The sequence below is a fragment of the Panthera tigris genome, chromosome A2 (genome assembly GCF_018350195.1).
Source record: "Panthera tigris isolate Pti1 chromosome A2, P.tigris_Pti1_mat1.1, whole genome shotgun sequence".
NCBI classification, from domain to species: domain Eukaryota; kingdom Metazoa; phylum Chordata; class Mammalia; order Carnivora; family Felidae; genus Panthera; species Panthera tigris.
In genome coordinates this window covers 123000826-123025076 of record NC_056661.1, presented here as the reverse complement: position 1 = coordinate 123025076, position 24251 = coordinate 123000826, and the positions used below count along the sequence as shown (strand labels likewise).

General features: G+C 36.2%; 1 protein-coding gene across 6 annotated transcripts in view; it reads right to left on the bottom strand.

Annotated features, from left to right (window-relative positions):
• BBS9 (Bardet-Biedl syndrome 9) overlaps nt 1–24251 on the bottom strand; it is a 439547-nt gene that overhangs the window by 195149 nt on the left and 220147 nt on the right. For all 6 annotated transcript variants that reach the window (XM_042969708.1, XM_042969671.1, XM_042969704.1 and 3 more), the window contains 2 exons: nt 10115–10287; nt 6230–6382 (listed from right to left, as the gene is read on the bottom strand). In XM_042969708.1, the coding sequence (XP_042825642.1) occupies nt 6230–6382; nt 10115–10287 (326 nt within the window). The remainder of the gene's footprint in view (nt 1–6229; nt 6383–10114; nt 10288–24251) is intronic.

Genomic DNA, 24251 nt, shown 5'->3' with positions numbered 1-24251 from the left:
ATAAAAGATTGCCACTTCTAATATACACAAAATAACATGGAAAAAGCTGAACTACCTGATAGACTATTGAACAGAAAACTTACATATGTAAATCACTAGAAAACAAATACAAGTGGCCAATTAACGTTTTAAAAATATTCAACCTCACTAGTTAGCAAAGAAAGATAAACAATAATCAAATTCTCTTTTCAGTTAAAAATGATAAAAATCAAACAATAATACCTAGAAAACAGACATTTTCATATACTGCTTGTGGAACTATAATTTGATACAACATTTCTACAAAGCAATACATAAGTGTAAGTACACGTGCAGGTGTGTGTGTGTGTGTGTGTGTGTGTGTGTGTGTGTGTGTGTGTGTGAAATATTTTTTTATTTTACTTCTAGGAATACATCAGGTGAAACCAGGCATTCAGGAAAGACAGCTACTTGGCTTCATGATCCTGATGCCCCTTCCCTTTTCGTATCCTCTCTGGAACCAAACAACACCTAAAGAAGTGTGAGGATGCCCCTGAGGACACAGGATCTTCCTGATTCCTACCTCAGGTCTAGATTTATGAAGTTGCCAGATAGCAGAGTTTCAGAAAGACGAGGTATTATTATAACCTCTTTTGTCTGAAAAATGAATAGTGCCATTTTTGAGATGGCATAACTTATTAGAAAAATAAAAATGAAGAACAGTTCCCTAGAGTTGTAGTTAACATTTGTTAACAGCTTATTCTGTACCATGCACTACTCTAAGCAATTTATATGTTTACACATTTCAGTCCTCATAACAACCCCATGAAAGAGCCAGAATTCTACAGGTGGGAAAACTGAGGCTTAGGAATGGTTTTGTTTCCTCTTTGTCTGTTCAAGTAATTGACCTAGAGTCACAGAGACAAAACTGAAACATAAAACAAGCTAATTCTAGACATAGAGTTCTTAATCATTTCACAAGGATACATCAGATATGCCACTTGAAACCCTAGAGCATTTATCAGCATGTATTTAAAGGAAACAATTCTTGATGTCTTCCTACACCCTTAGAAGCAGTGGCTTTCTCTTATAGACGCTTGTGGACCATAATAAGTCACCTAAACCTCAGGTTAAAGATCAGAGGCCTACTTCACAGGCTCACTGTGCAAGCTAGTGGTACCTGGACTTTCTGCTAAACACCAAAGGTACAGATCTTATACTGTGTGCCCTGGCCTTACCTACTTTTGTAACTGATAAACTGACTGTTTACATAAATGGATATACTATACAAACTAACTCATATTACAGCCAACTCAATACTCAATCATTGAAGGACCTCAGTCTTCACTTTCAGTTTGTCCTAAGAATTTTATTAGAAACTACAGCAGTTCCTAGACCACCTAGTACCCATAAGACCCCCAAACTTCCTCTAGTTCTATGTTTCTATATCCTATCCTAGCTGCTCAAAGGATGTGAAAAAAAATGCCTTCCAAGAGGAAGAACTCAACAATTATATAAATAGGACATGAAGAGAATCAAACTTCTCATGTTTCTGGACCTACATTAATACTTAAAGGCCCAATTAATTCTTATGCCACTTAGAATATGATAGGATTCAATCTCAACAATGTCGTACCTGCACAGAGATAGTTCAATGATAATTCTTTCAAATTTACTTTGGCACACACATACTCACAAAGAAGAAGAAGAAGAAGAAGAAGAAGAAGAAGAAGAAGAAGAAGAAGAAGAAGAAGAGGAGGAGGAGGAGGAAGAAGAGGAAGAAGAAGAAGAAGAAGGAGGAGGAGGAGGAGGAGGAGGAGGGGGAGCAAGAAGAGGAGAAAATATTTTCTCAGTCAGGAATTTACAGCTATAAAACCTTCTAAGTTGGGACAGTTTACCTGAATCTTCCAACTAAATTATTTAGGAAGACAGAGAGAGTTTCCTTTAGTGGCTTTTGGGGATTTTAGAATAAACCATCCCAATGATTCATGAGCCTGAACTCAAAGAATTATCTACCAGTCTGTTCTTTGTAGTGCTTCCCTTATCAAAAACACAGTTTCAGCAATTATCTTAGTGTCAATAAAGAATTCCTTCACAGAGCAAATATTTATCAAGCATCTATAAAGTGGCAAGAAATGTATCATCCTAAAAATATAGTGGTATGAATAATGCAAAAAAAAAAAATAGTTCCTGCCTTCAGAGAGTTTACACACTAGTTTTAGGAGGACACTGGCTTCTGCTTCTATTTTCACATGAGCCAGTGATCACCATTCATTAAATGCTGACAATACAGCATCTTCCAAATACATGATGACAAATGGAATAAAATGTATATCTTTAACTGGACGGCTCAGAGTGCTTCTCTTACTGACCCTGATCAAACTAAAGTGGCACTAAGATCCACAAAAGGACTAACAAAAAAATTAAATGCTCCTTGCACATGAGAAAACTAGGATTCTATATAGGCAACAGATCTAATTTTAAACTGCCGTATTAGGAAAATTTCTTTTTAATTTATTTTTATTTATTTATTTTCAGAGAGAGAGAGACTGCAAGCAGGGGAGGGGCAGAGGATCCAAAGCGAGCTCTGTGCTGACAGGATGACAGCAGCGAGCCTGATGTAGGGCTTGAACTCACCAACTGAGTGATCATGACCTGAGCTGAAGTTGGATGTTCAACTGACTGAACCACCCAGGCACTCCAGGAAAACTCTCTAAAAATCTACTGACAGTCATGCTATGGAAAGTAAGATCACATTCTAACATGGCTCATTATTTCATGGGTTTGGCTAATCTGCCAATTAAATCATGCCCCCTATCCAGGCAAAGTATAAAGATAAGAAAAATCCACACTAGGTATGGAAGGTATGTGATAGTGAATTATGTTATATCCCTGTTTGGTCACAGTAGACTTGTCTAAAACGTACTTTTTCTCACTGTTAGGCTCAACATTAAAACTACTATTAAGAGGGGCGCCTGGGTGGCTCAGTCGGTTAGACGTCCGACTTCGGCTCAGGTCATGATCTCGCGGTCCGCGAGTTCAAGCTCCGCGTCGGGCTCTGTGCTGACAGCTCCGAGCCTGGAGCCTGTTTCAGATTCTGTGTCTCCTTCTCTCTCTGCCCCTCCCCTATTCATGCTCTGTCTCTCCCTGTCTCAAAAATAAAATAAAAAATGTTAAAAAAAAAAAAAACTACTATTAAGATCTCTTCTTTAATAAACTGTAGTTTGTCCCTACTACAGAATATCTACATACTACATAACACATAGAGAAGTAGATCTATACATCAATATGGAAAGAGTTCTAATACATACTGTTAAAAGAAAAAGAGAAAAGAGAAGTATACATACAGCATGATGTTATTTATGGATTATTTTAGCCTCACAAAACAGTACTTCATTTCTGAATGTAAAAAAAAAAAGAAAGGTCTAGAAAGACACGAAAACATAAAAGTGATTACATTTTTGAGAAGATGATAAAGGGCCATGATAAAGAATTTAGCACTATGTATTATCTTATCCTTCTCTTCAGGAAATTATACTCATGTATTAACTACATGATTAAAAGTTAACTGAAGGGAGTTAAAATAGAGAACAATCAACTTCTCACTATAATTTAATGTGAATATATAATAAAATTGAGTAGTAAGTTACATTAAAACTAAGTCAAATTCCTTATAGTATTCATCTTTCAAAAGCTTGTTCATTCTCTTTTTTAATCTAAAAATAATTAAATGAATTAATCTAATCTAAAATGAATTAAAACTATAGATTCAAGCAAAAACCCATGGTTTTGATCATTTTGTCTACAATATTACAAATCATGGAAAAAAAAACCCAACCTTAAGACTAAGCAAAAACAAACAAATAACAACAACAACAAACAAAACAAAACGAAAAAAGCCCAGCACTTTAAACATACAAAAGACAAAGGAAGTCTCGCTATATAGAAAACAGGGAAAGTATTAAATCAAGCATCCTCATCAAATTCTTTTAAACACCCCTCTACCATTGTGTCCACAAAATCAGTATCATTAAAGACAAGAGGCAGTTTATCTTTAGCCCCAAGCACAGCAGGTATGGCCTAAGAGTGAGACAGATTAAGTCACCAAAGAGACATGAAGGAAGAGGAGGAAAAAAAGAAAGAAAATGAAAAACAAACCAAAATGAAAAGCATACTTAAGGAAGAAAAGAAGTGTGGAACAGAAAGAGCAGCATTAGTGCCTACTCACTCAGGAGTCACAGAATGGCTCCAGCACAAAGGAAACTGGCCGGCAAGATTTATAGAACAATTTACCAAGCATTTCCACGTGTATTACCAAAAAGACTCTTTGTAACAACATGGTATTTACTCCACTTTATGGAAAGAAAGTGAAGATCTGAAAGGGTCAGGAAACTGCCAAAAGCCACAGAACTGGAATCTTTGCACTCAAAGCCCAGTGTTCTAATACCCTACTGCTACTACTGACTCTCCCCTCAAATTGCTTCTAATTTTCACATAACCATGAACATTTCAAAAAAAAACTATTTTATCAATAGTAGTAAGCTATTCTTTCCTCTAACTGAAAAAAATATCTGATTTGTCCTTTCAAGGTCAACAGAATATGGTAAGGGATACAGGAGTGCTGATGCATAGGGGCACATGTACCCCAATGTTTATAGCAGCACTCTCAACAACAGCCAAATTATGGAAAGAGCCCAAATGTCCTTCAACTGATGAATGGATAAAGAAATTGTGGTTTATATACACAATGGAATACTACGTGGCAATGAGAAAGAATGAAATCTGGCCTTTTGTACCAACATAGATGGAACTGGAGAGTGTTATGCTAAGTGAAATAAGTCATACAGAGAAAGACAGATACCATATGTGTTCACTCTTATGTGGATCCTGAGAAACTTGACAGAAGTCTATGGGGGAGGGGAAGGAAAAAAAAAAAGGTTAGAGAGGGAGGGAGCCAAAACATAAGAGACTCCTAAAAACTGAGAACAAACTGAGGGTTGATGGAGGGTGGGGGGGGGGGGGGGGGTGATGGGTACTGAGGAGGGCACCTGTTAGGATGAGCACTAGGTGTTGTATGGAAACCAATTTGACAATAAATTATATTTAATAAAATTTTAAAAAACAGAATATAGTAGAAGGCAATGAGGAGATGGTAGTAAAGGGCAACATGAGAGAATTTTGTGGTGATGGAGCTGTTCAGTATCTTGAATTTGGTGGTGGATACATGAACCTGTGATAAAACTGTATAGAACTTAAAACACACCTCCCCCCACAAACTAGTACAAGTAAAATTATGGAATTCTGAATAAAATCCATGGATTTTAGAAATGTCAATATCCTGATTGTGATATTATACTGTAGGTTTGTAAAATATTACCACTTCAGGAAAGTGGGTAAAGGATACATGAGACCTATCTGTATTTTTTGTTAAACAGCAATTAAATATATAACTATCTCAATAAAAAATTCAATTAAAATATCAACAGAATATTCATACTACCAACACTGATTTTGAAACACATTAGTGATATTGTATAGAAACATAAGAAGGTAGTTTAGTCATTCAAAGCTGAATTTGTTATAGTGGAACTGGCAGAGGTCTTACCCGTAAAATTAAAATTTTTTAAATTATGACTTTAACCCAGAGATGATAATTTTGAACAGCTATTGGTGACATAATACTATAAGAATGAGAGTCAGATCACCCTAGCCATGCAAAAGGTAAATCAGATGGAAAAAAAGAATCAGAAAGAAGAAGCAAAAGATCTTTTTGAATGATAAATGGATCATTCCATTTATCGGAATGGAATTAGAACAAAGAGCTGTTTAAGAATGCCATTTCAAAACATCAACTGACATAATACTGGAAGTGTAAGCCAGTAGGACAATTAATGAACTATGGTGATAATCATGAAATGCACCAAGAATTGTCTAACAATAACACTGAGCATAACAGCTGCTATCTACCAAGCACATACTATGCACCTGGCATTGTGCTGGCTGCTTCACATAAGCGATCAAAAATCTTCGTAAGTCTGGAAAGTAAAATGTGGAAAATGATGGATCTTATGTAACTTACTCAAGATTACATAGTTTGAAAGTCCCAAAGGTTGACTTTAAACCTAGGGTTTTCTGATTTTAAAGCTTGTGTGCTGTTGCTCCATAGTACATAGAGAAGAAATACCTTATATTGCTATTCTAGTACATGACTCTAGGGTGAAAGAAAAAATTATATCCAGTAGTGAAAAACTGTAATTGATATCACACTTACTTGCTTGTAAGTTCCATCTAGCAAGGTGTCCAGGTGTTGGAGGGGGGCAGGTGTTTTATCTTTGAACCTTGTTAATAGTCGGCGTTGAATGGCCCGAAATTGTACAGCTCTTTCAGATAACAGTTCTTCTAATTTCTCACCATTTATCCGCAACTACAATAAAGAATTTCTTAAATTCAGGTTACATGTGTACAAGAAAACATTTTTAAAGCAAGAATACAGGCAATAGCAATTAAAGTTTGAAAGACAGTAATAACAGAAATTTAAACATATTACAGAGTTAAGAGAATTAAAACTATAATATCTGGTACATGAATAGATAGATACATAGATCATACACAGACAACAGAGTAGGACAGGTCAAGTGGAAACTCAGTAAAGATAACCCAGTATCACTGGGGAAAATACAGATTATTTAATAAATGTCTTGTAATAACTGATTGAATACATGAGAAAAAAGAATAAGAATTTCTCTTCTAGTCCTTACAGTAAAATCAGTTGGAATAAGTTTAGACACAATAAAAGAACTAGAAAAATTAGAATTTTTCAATAATCTTGGCATGAAAGAGACCCTTCTAAGTCAAAAGCCAAAAGCCAGGGGCACCTGGGTGGCTCAGTTGGGTAAGGTTTAGGTAATGATCTCACGGTTCGTGGGTTTGAGTCCTGCATCAGGCTCTGTGCTGATAGTGTAGAGCCTGCTTGGGATTCTCTCTCCGTCCCTCTCTCTCTGCCCCTCCTCTGCTTTATATCTCTCTCTCAAAATAAATAAATAAACTTAAAAAAATTAAAAACACAAAAAAGCCAAAAGCCAGACACACACATACTCATACCTCTGATATATTTGTAACTAAAAAAGAAAAAAGTAATTCTATATAGTTAAAAAAAGAAACATAAGTGACAAGACAGAGAGCAAACTGTAAAAATAATAGCAATAACCACACAGACAAAAAGTCAAGCCCATAATAGCTAGAGAGCATCTAAGAATCAATGAGAAAAAGACCAAAATCCAATACAAAACAGTAAGAAAAGAGTATCAAGCCAATAGGAGAAAACAAAGGGCAAAATTTATAGAAAAGCTAATACATATAGCTCTCAGACATATACCTTTGATCTACCAAGTCCATTTCTAGGAATTTATCCTAGGGGTATACTTGCAAAACATAATGTACATACAAGTATATTCATTATAGAATTATTTATTACAGAATTATAGTAAGATATTAATAATAATCAAAATACTCATCAATAGAGGGACAGGTTAAATAATACAGACTACTTTGCAGGACTACTAAGTACTGATATGCAATGTTATACAAAGACACAGTGACTGAAACAAAGCAAAAAAATACAGAATAGTATTATAATTTGTTACCATTCATGAATTTTTAAAAAAGAAATCTGTACATTAACATAGTTGAGACTGCATAGAATAGGTCTAAAAAGATAAACAAGAAACTGAACACCAAAAGTTTCTTCCAAAGAGACTGAGTAGCAGGAGGAGGAGAATCAGAAATAGACTCTTTTTACTATGACTCTTCTTATAACCCCTGAGTTTAATATTATTAAAATAAAAGAAAGCTAATCAGGGTCATAGGGTAGAAGAAACACTCCATGAAATCATATTATGTGAACTGCTAATTCCACTTTACAAAACAGTCAAAAACTAGTCCTGAAATAAACAGCATTTTCAAAGTGTTCAGAAATCATGCTTTTACAGTATACATTTCTCATATCCAACTTCCCTTGCAAGTGTATGTATTCTCCAGACACGTGATTTAAAAAAAAAAAGCCTGAAATTTTATTAATGTCTTTTGATTCCAATTTCAGAAGCACTAAGTAACTAACTAAATCACAGAATATTCTCTTGAAGGGAAAAAAACTTTTCATTACCAAAAGTTAAATGATAATTTTTTAAATAACTGAATTTTTTAAAAAGAGGATTAGCTTAATTATCAATAATTCACTTTTAATTGTATAATTTCCAGCTATATTTTATTCATTACATTCATGAAACACAAGAAAAAAATTATAAAAGACATGAAATTTCAATACTGACACATCAGCCAAGTTATCATTCCACTGGATGTATAACCAAACATCAGTGATTGAATTGTTTTCATATGTCAGAATTAACAAATATTATTGATCCCAAGGCCAAGCACTGTTCTAGGTGCTACAAATTATAGCAATGAATAACACAGACAAAAAATTCCTGCCTTCATGGAGCTTACACTAAGGGACACTTGGATTCCAAAAACTATCTTGATTCAAAGATTAAAATCATGTATTTTTTTTAAAAAAGCAGAGAGCAGGGCCAGAGAGAAAGAAGTATAACGATGCTCCTTTTAAACTGTATAACAAATGGAAGTGCCTGTAGTTCATCATGTTCCCTAAACCCCTCCCCAGAAAGGAAATGCCCCTGATGTGGCATCTCCAGGGGCTTACTAGACAGCAAAGAAGGGGCGAAACTGTGTCAAACTTATAGCCATTCAGAATCTAATATTTTCTGTTTTAAATACTACAAATATGTAATTAATATGGTCTTTTCGTAGACCCTTCCATAAACCACTAGATCCCAGTTTTGCACAGTAAAGCAAGAATTTTTAAAATATATCTTTAATAAATAAATAAAATAAAATAAATCCTAGAGGACTGCAAAGGATCTCAATCCTTACAATACCTAAATATATTCCCCAAACGGTCAGTTTTGGTGCCGTGATTTGGTCAAAAGCACACTGTCCTATAAAATATTATCAGCATAGGTGAAAGAGAACCCAAGTAAGCTCAATTTATTTGATAATAACAAATGTTATTTGTAATTGGATTCTATGCACTAAAATTTACCCTGCATTTTCACACTATACTAAAAGAAGTCTTTATAGGTTAAAGTCAGTGTTCTTAGAATGTCTGAGGGACTGAACATTAAGTAGAATGAATGTTCATGTGACTGACAAGTTACATGACATATTCTTTCTCTCTATCACACACACAGTCACACATCATAGTTTATAAACTGAAGTGCAAAAACCTATTGATTACTTAAAAAGTAGTTACTCTAGAGAACCAATGCTTCCATAAATAATGCTCAAAATACTTTTGAAATCCCCTCTTTGTAATCACCTACAGAGCCTATTTATGGGCACATAAGTATTTGAACCTGGTGAATTTTTTTTTAACACATGAGATTTTTAAAACAATTTCATTATCTAATTCATTCACAAGACATGACTCTTGGCTATTTCCAAATATCAAATCAGTCTTCAAAGGATGAAGATTTTATACCATCATTATACTCAAAACAATCTAATGCAGGCTCTGAAGGTACTTCCAAAGAAGAAATGCAAAAATATTCTGGCTACAAAGTCACTGTCAGATCTCATTTGTTTAAACATTTCATCATTCAGCATTTGCTAAGTGCCCATTGTGCCAGATACTGAAGAATAGTTTATGTGGTTAACCCTCATTCAGATGCAGAAATTCTGGTGTGCTTGTTAAAAGGAAAAGGAAAAATCACTTTACTTTATAATCACACCTCATTTATGGCCTGCTAGAATTAGTTAGCCAAATGGCTGCCGATAAGCTCAAATAGTTTTAACACTGGGTTATTGGGGTCAAAGGTTAAGTCTCCATGTGGGAAAATTAAATCTGCTTGTTCTGAAGCCAGACCACATGCTTAGCTCTGGGCAGGCACTCTGTTAAGGTCTGCAAGTGATCACAAAATGGGCAAGAGGGCAGGAACAGATACACAAAGTCTATCATCCACATAAAATAACTACTTGAAGCACTCAATCTACTAGCATATATACTAGAATTCTTTCCTCTAGCATCTCTTTCTCTTCCATATATTGAAAAACTATAGACAATATGAGTTATGATCATACATACCTCAAAATGATGATCAATCAACTCAAAATATTCTTGAAGGGGCATACTTCCAGAAAAAGAACATGCAAAATCTTTGATTCCCTGTTTTTCAAAATATTCTTGAAGGCGGATAATAAGTTCATTTGTTATGAGCCAAAGATCTTCAAACTGTTCACTCTGAATGCGGTATCGTTCTAAGAGAGAAAAAATGCTTATTAATTTTTATTATCACTATGATTATCACTAACTCCGACATGAATACCCAAATGAAAAGATTGGCGGGGGGGGGGGGGCCTATAGATAGGATTTCTACTGCTTTATTGCAGTTTTCTACATCAACCACATAACATTTAAGTCCAAAGGTATGTGGTCACAGTGACAAGGTGTAGAGTATGGTCCTTTTCCCTATGTTTCTTATAGGTTTCAATAGCAACACCCAAATTAGGGTCCTTCTTTAAAAAAAAAAAAAAAGGAAGAAAATAAGAAAGCTTTGCTTACAAGGTAAGAAAAAAAAAGCCATTGCAAAAGTATTATCTGGTATTTATTAATTTGTTTCAGAATATTGTTGTGAAATAAAACTTATTCTGCAGAAAGTCCCACATCCTGGACATTGTACCCAGCTAAATCACCGTAATCATAATCAAAGTTTTCTACTTTTCTAATATTTCTTTTATTTATATTTGTAATCAGTCCCTTCCCTAAATGTAAATCTTGTTTTCCTCCATTCGCTGAAACCTCAGCTCAAAAACAGTCAAATTCTTGTCCATCCCTTACCCTAATTTGACAATGATGACAGTGATAACAGCGGTGGCAGTAACTACATCTATGATCAGAGCAACTGTTATTTGTTGAGCACCAACTATGAACCAAGCACTGTGATTACAACAACCCCATTTTTAAAAAACGGAAAACTAGGCACAGAGAACTTCAGAGACTTATCAAAGGTCACAAAGCAAATTAAACATCAGAGCTAGAATTCATGATATACTGCATATTCTTTTTCCCCACCTGTCTAAATCCTACCAATTCTTCAGGACCTGGCTTCAATCCTACCTACCCCAAGAAATCTTTATTTCTCTACCACTCACAGCAGCCTAATACATGTTAGGCACTGTATTGAGCACTCTGCATTCAAAACTCAACACCCTTATGGGGGAAATCTTGTTATCCCCATTTTACAGAAGAGTTTAAATAATCTGCAAGGTCATCTAGCCACATAGTAACAGGCAAGAATTAGAACTCTAGCTATTAATCCAAAGATTAGCTATTAATCTTAACCACCTCACAATATTGTACCTCTTTAAATTCATATATACACTTAGTCTACAGTTCACCATGCACTTAACCACATACAACCATGCATTTTTAAATTAACATTTATTTTATTTTTTTAATTTTTTTTTATTTATTTATTTTTGAGACACAGAGAGACAGAGCATGAATGGGGGAGGGTCTGAGAGAGAGGGAGACACAGAACCTGAAGCAGGCTCCAGGCTCTGAGCTGTCAGCACAGAGCCCGATGCGGGGGCCGAACTCACAGACCGTGAGATCATGACCTGAGCCGAAGTCAGATGCTTAACCGACTGAGCCACCCAGGCGCCCCTAATTAACATTTATTTTAGAACAGTTTTAGATTTACAGAAAAATTATGAAGATAATAGAGTTCCCACACACCCTTCACCCAGTTTCCTCAATTATTAATATCTTACATTATTATGATACATACTTATGTATGATTATGATTAATGATGAATACAATACACTAATTATTAACTAAAATTAATGGATTACAAAAAGTTACATGGATTACACCAATTGGTTTTCAAGGTTGAATCAACATTGCATACCTGGGATAACTCCAATTTGATCATGGCATATACTTTTTCTTATTCCTATTTAACTCTCCAGATGATTATATTCCATTTCTCCAAGAGATTATACACTTTTTGAGATCTAGAACCAATTCCCCTATTCTATTTAATTCATCAGTTATTGAGCATCTGTTATGTACAATCACATAGAAAGAAATGTTGGGAGTACAAAGAGGAATTCAGTCTCCTTGTTTAAGGAAACTAAGATCTTGCTAAGTTAGCATGACATGTAGACATATGAAATATTTGTTATATTCCCCATGGTCCTTGACAAATTCTATGAATATATGACACCTTTAACTTGGTTATTAGGACTTCAATTTGTCATCCTCCACCAGAATCCAAAAATATATCTCCTCTCATTCTCCTAGTCATCTCTCTTTCAATATATTCAACATGAGGAATAAAATACACTGGGTATGCCTGCCATAGTGCATGGCAAACACCCCGACGTTCTCTGCTACCATATCATTTCCTCTGGGGCGTCCTTCTGCCCTACTTTCACCCTAGTCTTATTCTGAAGTCCGATTTCTGCCTATGGTGCTAATCGGTTGGTTTCATTTCTCCCCATCAAAGATAATAGGGCCATGGTCAGATAAAACAGCTTTTACCTTTCTTTGCAAGTGTCACTGAATGCTCAATGCTCTAAGAATGGAGAGAGCACAACTGAGAAGGCGTGGGAGTAAAGCGGTAAAAGGAAGAATGATGATAACAACATACAATATTACAATTCTCTAAATCTATGGTCCTATCCAAGGTAAGCTTGGGACCCAACATATTGAACCCAGACTGGTATTTATTCACTCTTTCATTCATTTATATAATTCAATGCAAGATGCTGGGGATAAAACCATGGATAAAGCAAGAGCCTCTGTCCTTAAGGAGTTCACTGCAGACCTGGAAAGACAGGCGTTATTGGGGAAGAGTAAACACTGCTTTTACCATTACCAATTCAGGGATACCCCATGCAGGCTGATGTTGCCACAAAAGTGCCAGGACTTCCCCGCAAGTGATATGTTACTATTTCCAAGCATGTGAGAGCCTATCACATAGCAGAGGAATTAGACAATAGCAAGGGAGCGGCAAAGGGCAGAGAGCACAACAAGTATTGTGTAATAATTACAGATATTCATAGAATTAGCTGCCTCAGTAAACAGGAAACTACCTCACTCCAATGGAAGTGTTTAAGGGTCCAAGCTCCCTGGTGTTTGGTATAGAACACAATGGGGAAGAAACACAGGTCATCTTCTCATGTACAGATCTGTCAATCTCTTCATTTGTCTTGGGACAGATATTTGGTACCAGCTCAGTGCTGCCTCCAGGTCCTGGCCATTTATCCCTCCTAGGCAGACGTTTCACATCTGGCTCCAGCCAACGCCCCAGGCTTCCCAGAGGAAGAAGCTGAACTGGGCCAGCTGCATCTCCTTTTACAGCTTTATGATCTCCTAAAACATTCGCTTCAGATTCTTCTGCAACAGATCTTGCTAGACGTGGTAGATGAAGGTGACAAAGTTGCACACTACAGTGATCCAGGCTAAGAAGATGGTGAGATGTAGGTGGGGCTCTCAAAGTGACAGAGCAAGATATGGTACCGGCAGGTGTGTGCACATAAGTCGGCACTGCCAAACTTTACTGTGTCCACTCTTACTGCAGCAGCATCCGCAGAGCCACAGGCTAGATGGTGAGCATTCGCTGTCCTCCAGCTTACAACAGCATCAAGAACTTTTGCATTATAAAGTCCAGGCAAGGGCCCACATCCTCTGGGTACACCCTTCCAAGGAAGGAACAGGGCTTGTCCAGGCATAGAGTTCTGCAGAAAGGGTCATACCCATCTCCTTGTCCTCTTCGTCCAAGGAAAGGGCATGTCTCACAGTGGGGCACACAGCCTGGCAGAGGGAGCTGCCGGTATTCCTGGCCCTTGTGGGGCCCAGGCTTAGTAGGGTTCAGCAGCTGCAGGTGGAGCTCATGCTTGGGATAGGCTGGGTGTGGACGTGATGACTGATGTCTTCAAGGATGTCACCTCCACCTGCAGCATGTCGATCCTGCCCCCTACTTGCTTCAGCAGTTTTTTCTGATGCCACCTACTTCGCGTGAGCTTCTCACACCATCTTGTGGGCTTCCTCAGAGAGGATGGCCATCAGCCACACCTCCAGCTCCAGCTCCTGTTCCTGCGGTTCCCACACCTCCTACCACTGCTCATGGTCCTCATCTTTCAGCTTCCGTTCCTTCTGGGTTATGTGAGCTCCTCCTTCAGGAGCTCAGAGCCCTGCCCTTCTTGTAAACCTCCATGGGGATCCTGTAAGAATATCTGCCAATAGTATTAGACAAAAGCTCCCTCCAGGATTCATAATATTGAACAAGATCTTTACCACTCCCAGATTCTGAGATTCTGAAAGTGAAAAGACACAGTGCCTTAATAGGCTCACTTCAGTAAAATTCATAAAATGGTGCCTGCCACAAAGTAAGGACTCAATAAATGTTACCTACTATCATCACTATCACCATTATTTCCCCCAAGAATATGTAAACTAGAGATTCCACCATAAACCCGATTAGACTCACACAGAACCTACTAACCCAGAAACTTTCAAATAGCAGATATGAAAAAAAGTGGCTTATATAAAATATATTTTCCTAAGCATAGAATTTGATGTCACTTTAGATACAGTTATAAATTTTTATATAAACAGTACATTGCTAATATTTCAAAGGAAATTTAATTCATTCTGGTTCTAGAAAGATTCTGAAGAGGCTTCCAGAAGCACGTAGAAAAACCTGAGGTGCAGCCTGAATACACCTAAGGAATAAAATTTCTTATATAGAAAATGAAATAAAACTACAGAAAGAAAGTTATTCAAGTATCATTTTCCAATACAAATGTCACAATTTACATATCTTAAAAGAGATATACATAAACAACTGGGATTATTATAACACATGTGAAAGAATTATATACTGGCCCAAGATGTAAAAATATATATATTTCAAGGTACCTGAATGAAGTGAAGGGGCAAACCACAGAGATGTCTGTGGGAAGAGCATTCCAAGACCAGGGAATGGTGAGCATAAAGGCCCCAAGGCAGCAATGTGCTTTCAGGAACCCTGAGGAAGCTATTATGGCTGCAGCTGAGTGAGCAGCTTGTATGCTGTGCTATAACAAGATTATCACACCAGTTTCTGTTAAATTGTCCCTAAAGGTACGGGCAGGAAAAGTTGGAAGCAAGGCATATTCAGGAATGACCAGGCAAGTCTGTCCCCCAAAGTTAGTGTGAAAATTTATCAGAATTTATCACTGGGGAAAACATGTACAGGATTCTTAGCAGTATCCCAACAGTTCAGCTGACCAGGGGCTGGCTGATGGTTGACTGTGCAAGATAAATCCAATTGGCACCTGTCCTAATGCCTCCTAGGAAGTGCCGGGCTCAGTCCACATTCATAGCTTACACTGGGCATGGGTGTTTTATATTAAGGAAAGCAGGGGGGTGTTGTGCTAAGAAAGGCAGCAGTACCCAGAACTCTTCCCCAAAGAGGTGAAGTGTCTGATCTCTGCTGCCTACAATTAGAAATCCTTTCCCCACCCTGGCACACAACAAAATCCCCTATCTGACGAAATGATGTGTGGGCAAGTCTAACATTTCCCTTCTCCTTTTATCAGGATTTGAATTATTGAGGACGACAGTGCAAGACTATCTTTGATTGATAAGCTCAAGGAGATTCAAGGTAATACTATATCTATTGATCCATTGAAAAACCCTTAAGTGCTGAAAAGACAATAAGGAACAACACATACTGCTCCTGGTTCTAATTCTAGTGGTAAGGACAGAAAATAAGTAAATAAGTAAATAACAAATAGTCACAAGAAAGAACTATGGTGCAAATAAAAAGGGTGCCATAATAAAGACAAATGGTTGCTCTTTCTTGAGATACCATGGTCATAGAAAGCCACACTGAGTGACATCAGTGGTAGTACTAAATGTAATAATGATGAAAACAGCAATAGCACCTAAAATTTACCTGGCACTTAGAGTATACCAGGAAATTGCTACATGCTTTTTAGGTATTAGTTCATTTGATTCTTACATACTATAATTGTATGTTTTTATTCCCATTTTGTAGATGAAAAAACAGGCTTTGAAATTTTTCCAAAATCATTCAGACAAATTGGAAGGAGAGCTGGGATTTCAACTATCAGTTTGAGTTTAGACCCCACATCCCTAATCATTCTATACATAAAGTCCAGACTTTAAGGATGGGAAGACCAGTTCAGGCAGAGGGATTTCACAAGCTCGAAGACCTCAAGGCAGAAAATGTCAGACAGGTAGCAGAAACTGAAAGAAGACCAGAGTGAGGAAGAGAGTGTCCTTAGATGAGGCTGGATGTTAGGCTGTGGCCAGAACATACAGGGAGAACTATAAAGACTGGTAAAGAGTTTGATATTACTATAAACACAAAGGATTTCAAGCTGGAAAGTGGCATGATTTAATTTGTGATTACTTGTTTCTTTGTTTTTATTACAAGAGCTGCCAAGTAGAAAATGAATCAGAAAGGAGCAAAAATAGACTTACAGTTAGGACATTATAACCATGGTCCAAGTCACAGATGGTGGCATATTTAGTAATTAAAGGCATCACGTTAGGAAGAAAATCCTGTTTTTCAAGTCTTATCCTCTGATCAAAAAACTTAAAATCTAGTAAATTTTTAAATCTGTGACTTTAGTACAAATAAATGATCCAATCTTCGGTTTCTTCATATACACAAATGGGAAAATAACACATACCTCAACAGGTTAGTATGAAGATCAAATATAATAAGGTATGGAAGAGGGGCACCTGGGTGGCTCAAGCAGTTAAGCATTCGGCTTAGGCTCAGGTCATGATCTCATCGTTTGTGGGTTTGAGCCCCGCGTTGGGCTCTGTGCTGACAGCTCAGAGCCCAGAGCCTGCCCTCTCTCTCTCTACCCTCCCATGCTCATGCTCACACTCTGTCTCTCTCTCAAAAATAAATAAACATTAAAAAAAATTTTAATAAATAAAAGATATAATGTATGGAAGAGACCTATACAAATGCAATTTACCTTCGTATTTTAAATTTAGACCAAGCAAAATAAGATGCTCAAAAACATTGGTTGAAAAAATTAAAACTATCTGATACAAACAGTACAGAGTAAAACAAGTAAAAAATCTAAAACTCAATAAAAAACCCAATAATAAATAAAGTTTCAGATATCCAGCAATATCTACTTATGGTAGACTGAATTTTGTGTCCCCTCCAGAATTCATATGTTAAATCCTAATGCCCAAAGCAATGGTACTTGCAAATGGGTCCCTTGGGTAATTAGGTCATGAGGGTGGAGCCCTCATGAATGGGATTAGTGACCTTATAAAAGAAACTCCAGAAAGCCCCCTTGCCCCTTCTGCCATTCGAGGACATAGCAAAAACACAGACATCTGTGAACCAGGAAGTAGGAACCCAATCCACTGGCACCTTGATCTTAGACTTCACAGCCTCCAGAACTATGAGAAATAAATTACTGTTGTACAAAAGCCACCCAGTCTATGGTATTTTGTTATAACAGCCCATATGGACTAAGACAGAACTCTACTGTGACCAAGTATAGTACAGGAATGTCACCAAATAACAGAAATGTAAAAACCATAATAAACATTTAAATAGGTGTGATATTTTCTGTAACTTTAAAATGCTGGCTTCAATCATTTTCTTATTTTCATCAACACATGCAGGGAAAAAAAAAGAAAACTAAAACTTTTTGCAATGAAAAATTTTACAATTGAGCTCGAGATTTAGAAATATAAACACAATTTTTAAGTTGATTTTTTTCAGATTACCGAAAATCAGTAAGAATCTGTGAGTCAAAGATTTATAAGGCATTATTTTTATTATTAAGCATTTTCTCAGTATTAGTACTCAAAGATGGTTAATATTGCCCTGGAGATTTTCCAGAGTATACATTTAATGGAAAAGAGAAATAAAATTTTCTATTTATAATATGACATGAAAGAAGAAAGTTGTATTTTAAAATACACCCTTACAATATTCGTAATTAAAACAGCCGCCAAAACGAACATTCCATTTTTTTTTTTATCTCTTTTCCTTTGCATCTTGTAATAGCAGCTCAGTGGAAATAACCATTTCAGCCTCCAAATGAAATAAATTTGGATAACTGGAGCCCAGTCAATTGCCATTCCACTCTAATACAAATGGAGAAAATAATATATTTAACTAAACAGGGCACAAAAATGTATCATGTCATTCTCTATTCATGTCAGAACATCTGAAATTCATCAATATAAATAATGTTTGTATTCATACCATAAACAAAGCATCAATATAATTTATGCTATTTGGACATTTTAAAATGTGAGACAGATAAGTAAATGTATGCATTTTAAAACAAAAAAGTTGGAGGAAATAATATAAACAATTTCAGTAGGTATTAGCATAATATTCCGAATATACAACTTCTTCAATATTAGAAATTATGGATCATTTCTCTAAATTTACTTTTCAAGAAGCTTTTTCCAATCTGGACTCATATAATATTCCCATTGCCCCTTAGTAATATTGCTAAGAAATTCTAACATTAATAGTCATTTTATATTGACGAATCACTGTATACATTAGATTTGATCATTACATTTGTCTCTAAATTTCTGGCTTCATTAAAGAACTATCACAGAGCCCCTACTATATGTACTTCTGAGTACAGAAGAAAATTTACTAATCGCTAAAAACCACATCCTTTATCAACCTTTTCTTCTTTCTAAAATGCCCTTCACCTGACAATCTCCTATTCATTCCTCAAGAATCTTTACAAATAAAATCTCTTATGAAACCTCATTCCTTTGTGCTCCAATTGCACCTAAAGTGCACTTCTGTAGGCTTATCAAGCATTCTGTTATTGATTCTCTGTTTGTCTCTCCCATTAGTCCACGAGCTCCAGAAAAGCTAGGACAATCTTTGTATCTAATACATCTGCTGAATGAAAAATGAACAAAGGCATAGTCTACTGAGATGAAATAGAGCAAGACTCTTACTTTCCTTGTTCTGAAGATATTTTGGTTAACATAGCTCAAGATCACATATGTTTTCTTTTGGGCAAATGCACGAAGAAAGCCTTTTTCAAGGCCCAACGCTTATTCACATACATGACTATACATTTTTCATTATACCTAAAAGGAAAATAATCAAAATAGACAAGCAAATGACTTTTATACTTGAACTTATTCAATCCAATCGCTCTTTCCAGTAGGTTAAAATCTTTAAGGATGTTGAAATCTTCAGTGTATTAGTTATCTTTCCCATTTTCCAAAGGCCTACCTGAGGCTACATAAATTTGCTATCTGCATTTGCTTAGCCCTACTTGTGACGCTGAGAGCATGTGTTTACTCAGCATATATTGCTAACTACCAGTTTAGCGAGACACAAAATTTTTATTTGAAAATCATTTCCTTCAGATGTTAGGGACAATTTTCCACTGTTCTCTAACATCCAAGGATTTTAATGAAAAGTTAAAATGCTTTCTTGATTCATCTTCTTCGCGGAGCTTGTTTTTTCCTTTCTAATCTTTGAAGATATGCTCCAGACCTTTAGTGCTCTAAAATTTCACAATAATATATCTGGATGTGCTTCTTTTTCTCATTCATTGTGCTAACATCAAATAGGCTCTTTTGATATCCACAACTGTGACACTTGATTTCCTCGAAAACCCTGTCTCCATTGATCTTCTGGCATCTTCACAAAGCACTCCACAAGGTCACACCTTTGTCTTTATCAGAATCTATAGTTCCGCTGAACTCTAACATCAATATCTCATTCGTTCTCTGACCACCACCTTTTGTTCTTCTAGTTCAGTTGTTCTACAACTCCCACCACACCACTCTTTCAACCTTATTAACACTTGTGATCCAGGGTCATCTGCGTGGCTCAGTCGGTAAAGTAGCCTACTCTTGATTTTGGTTCAGATCATGATTTCATGGTCGGGAGATCAAGCCCAGCATCAGCCTCTGTGCTGGACATGAGGCCTGCTAATGATTCTCTTTCCCTCTCCTTCTATCCCTCTCCAACTCACGCTCCTGCACTTACTCACTCTCTCCCTTTCTCCCTCCTTCAATCTCTCTCTCTCCCCCTCAAAAAAAAAAAAAAAAAAAAAAAAGACTGTGATCCATTGAACCCATTAATTTTTCAGCCTGTGTCAGTTTTCTCTAGCCTTTACTTCTCTTCTTATCAGTTTAGATGTGGTAGCCATTATTAAAATCATTCTCACAAAAATATTTTATTTGCAATAATCTGTTTCAAAATCCCAGCCCTGACTTTAGTTGCCCGGATGCTAATAAACAAATTACTGCCAGAGAAAATTGTCTAAGGATGACTTGGTTTCACTTCAAAATTCAGGATCAGAAACTTCAAATGGGAACTTGACATTGCCTTACCCTTCATGAGTTTGCTTTCTTATTCTCCAAGACACCAATGTCATATCTTTTTTTCAAATTTATACAACATCAAAGCTCCTGGGGTGCCTGGGTGGCTGAGTCGGTTGACCGTCCGACTTAAGCTCAGGTCATGATCTCACAGTTCGTGAGTTCGAGCCCCATGTCAGGCTCTATGCTGACAGCTCGGGGCCTGGAGCCTGCTTCGGATTCTGTGTCTCCCTCTCTCTCTGCCCCTCCCCTGCTCACACTCTGTCTCTCTCTCAAAAATAAATAAAGATTTTTAAAAAAAATTTTTTTTTAAAAAAAAGCTCCTTTATCTTCCCACCAACAAATCTAAAGTCTCTCTGGACCTGCATCCAACCCCTCCTGTCATAGTAAAGTTACAAATGCCTATCCTTCAATCTCCCCCGCTCCCCAAACTCTGAAACCCACATTCTTTCTAATTCTCCAGGACTTCATTGCTTTGTGAGTCCCCTTTTGTCCTGATCATCAGCCTCTCCCACTGAACTCAATCATTTCAATTATTATTGAAACATGTTCTAATAGTGCTCATTTTAAAACAAAACAAAACCCACAACTCCTTCCCACATCTCACTTCTGAATTACTGAGTTGGATTATACAATTCTTAGTGAAAATATGAGATACTAAAAACTTGCAACACTAGCAACTCTAAATTTATCCTTGGATTAAGCTGCTGCTCAGACTTTACTGATTTTGGCTGAGACAGAATTATATTTGGTAAATTGAGTTCATTATTATTTTTAAAGTTCTATGAAATCTGTTGCTCATAAATTATAGTTACATAATATTATAATTATAAAAATAAGCTATAAAGACATTATTAAAGAAGTTGTCCTTGTGAATTCAGAAGAGAAACTCCATTCTGGACTCAGCATCAGAAATGGCTGTGCATCTCCTAAACAACTTATTTGATTTTGTCCTTTGAACATTCTGAAAATTGGAACTAAAATGTTTTCTTGTCACTTTGAGTCTGCTAGGCACCCTATCAATTGTACAGTTTATGTTTCGTGTTAATCTTATTCTTATCTTTATTAATTTCCTGCTTTTCTTTTCTCTCTCTCTGTTTCCTTCAACTACTTACCTTCTCCTTTCATATTTTGGAAATTTATAAAATTTTTAATCCTTTAAAAACAAGTAGAATAATGTAAGGCACAAAGAGATATAATAGAGATAAAGATCAAAATAAGGATAAGGAACACGAAGAAAATTATAGACAGAAAGGAACAGGAGGAAGGAAAGACAGAGAGGTGACAGTATTTGTTGTGTGAGGTAATAAGTCACTGAAAATGGAGCTTAAAAAAGTGGCATAGCAGGGATATACACATATTTAGACAACAGCGTATTTGTTCTGAAATCCCACTGTACTGAATCAAAATAATTGACTTTCATATACAAATGTTTACAACTCTGATTATAAAAATATTTGATCTCATAAAATTTGACCTGTTTTGTTACTTTTAACAACTTTAGAGAGGTATAACTGATAATACAAAAAAACTACACATATTTAAAGTGCACAGTTTGATGAATCTGGACATATGCATACATTCATAAAACTATCACTACAATCAAGGTAACAGACACAGCCATCATTTCTCTTATTATTTTCAATTTAGGACTCCGGAAATCATTTTCAGAAATTTCTCTAGTGTAGAGTATTTTTCCTACTTATCTTCAGTGCTTTCTTTTTTAAGGATTCACATAATAAATTCTAATTACATTGAAGGACTACTCTACTTTCTGAAAATAAAAACCTATTGAGTTCCCCTCAAGAGAATGTGACTTGATATCTGAGACAATGAGCTGCATTTGCTTTTCTCTTGTCTGCTTTGGCTGATCCATAACTAATCAGGAAATTGAACTAAAATTACCATCAGCACAGTTCAAGGTTTGGCTGATTATCAAGCAGGTTTTAAAAAGAGATGAATATGTGGAGTCCACAGAAAATACTATCCAATATCCGAAGGCAACTCTATATGACTTACAAAGCACTTGACTGTTTACCAGGGAAGAAATACTGGGTTCTTTCCATATGTAGGGCTTTTCTGTGAATTCAGATTTCTAGACTAAAAACTATGTGCCTTTCACCAAAAATAAAAGATGCCAAACATAGACTGGGTACAAATTACGTCATTCTTGTCTTGGGGTAGAATACTCTGATATAGCAGGAAGGATCCTCAACATCTGCCTCAACCCCAAAAAACTACTCTCTTCATACCTACCTCCCTTCATCACCACAGGCATTTCCTAGGTAAAATTCCGTATCACGGAAGGCTAAACACCATCAGGGAATTATAATGATGGTACCTCAGGTTTCAGCATATATAGCTCATTTGGTTTCTTATTTAAAAGGTTCTGTCCTATTCCATTATTTACTCTGTCTGACCATAGTATGGCTGTGTGAAGGCACTACCATATATTCAGATGAATGTGAATATATCAGTTATATACCTGGATATTTGGTGAAATTCAGAAATGGTAAGGTAATCATGGGCAATAGCATGCTCTAAGAGTTACTTTATCTAAAAAAGAGCAAATCAGGACATAAGTATCCACATTTGCACCAAGAATAACTTTTTGCCTTGTTTTAGTAATTTCAACTGCAGATTCATCATATGACACATCAACTGAAGTCAAACAGATGTGTACAACTTCCCAAAGAAATGCTGGCAACAGGTTTTTAGTTTAACTAAAGAGAACAGTTTAACAAAGAGAAATGTACCAAACTAACTCCATCATCCAAATGAAGATTAAATCTAATCAAAACAAAATGGTGCCAATGCAAACAAGACTACAATCATGACCAATCACAAAGACCATAAAAAGTACAGAATCCCTTCATTCTTTAAAGAACTATCTTTGATTTCTATGCCTTATTCTAGAATTTTTATTTGTATCCAAGTCTATTTCACCAGCCACCACTCTACATATTCCAGAACTGTAACATCGTTATAGTTTCTAAAATAGGGATGTGTTTATCTTCCTCCTAACACCTTCATTTTTCAAAAGAAATATATCCTTATTTTACTATATTTTCTGATCATGCAAGAAATAACCAACTAAAACAGAAAATGTATAAAGTAGAAAGTAAACACTCATTTCACAAATTGCAGAGATTTTAAACGTGTGCTAAGTGCACTCAGCCAAACTTTTCAACATATACATACATGCATTTATTCTCCCTAATACCCTTGGTGTCCGAAAATTTGTTAAACACTCGCTTCTTAATATTATACTTTATTTCCATGAAGATATATATAACTCAATGACTTTAGTAGCTTTGGTATCACACACATATGAGAAGCCACTTTTACATTGAGTAGTTTCAACTATTATTGTCCTATGAAGCAACCAAATCAATAAAGAATATATAAATATGAAATTCAAACTTGACTATATAATTACTACTTTTCACTCTACTGAGATTAGCATCAGCAAAAGCTATTCACACTTTCACCTTCATCTTTACCAATGTCCAAAAGGCAGGTATATGAACATACATACCCACATAACTTAATTCCAGTTTCTAGTAGTTACTAAAACCTAGTTCACCGAATACCTATCTCAAAATCTCAAAAATATTTTCGTGGTGCCTGGGTGGCTCAGTCGATTGAGCATCCAACTTTGGCTCAGGTCATGATCTCACAGTTTGTGAGTTCGAGCCCCACGTTGGGCTCTGCGCTGACAGCTAGGAGCCTGGAGACTGCTTAGGATTCTGTGTCTCCTCTGCCCCTTCCCCACCCACACTCTGTCTCTTTCTCTCAAAATAAATAAACAAACAAACATCAAAAATATTTTCAATTATTTAAACTGTT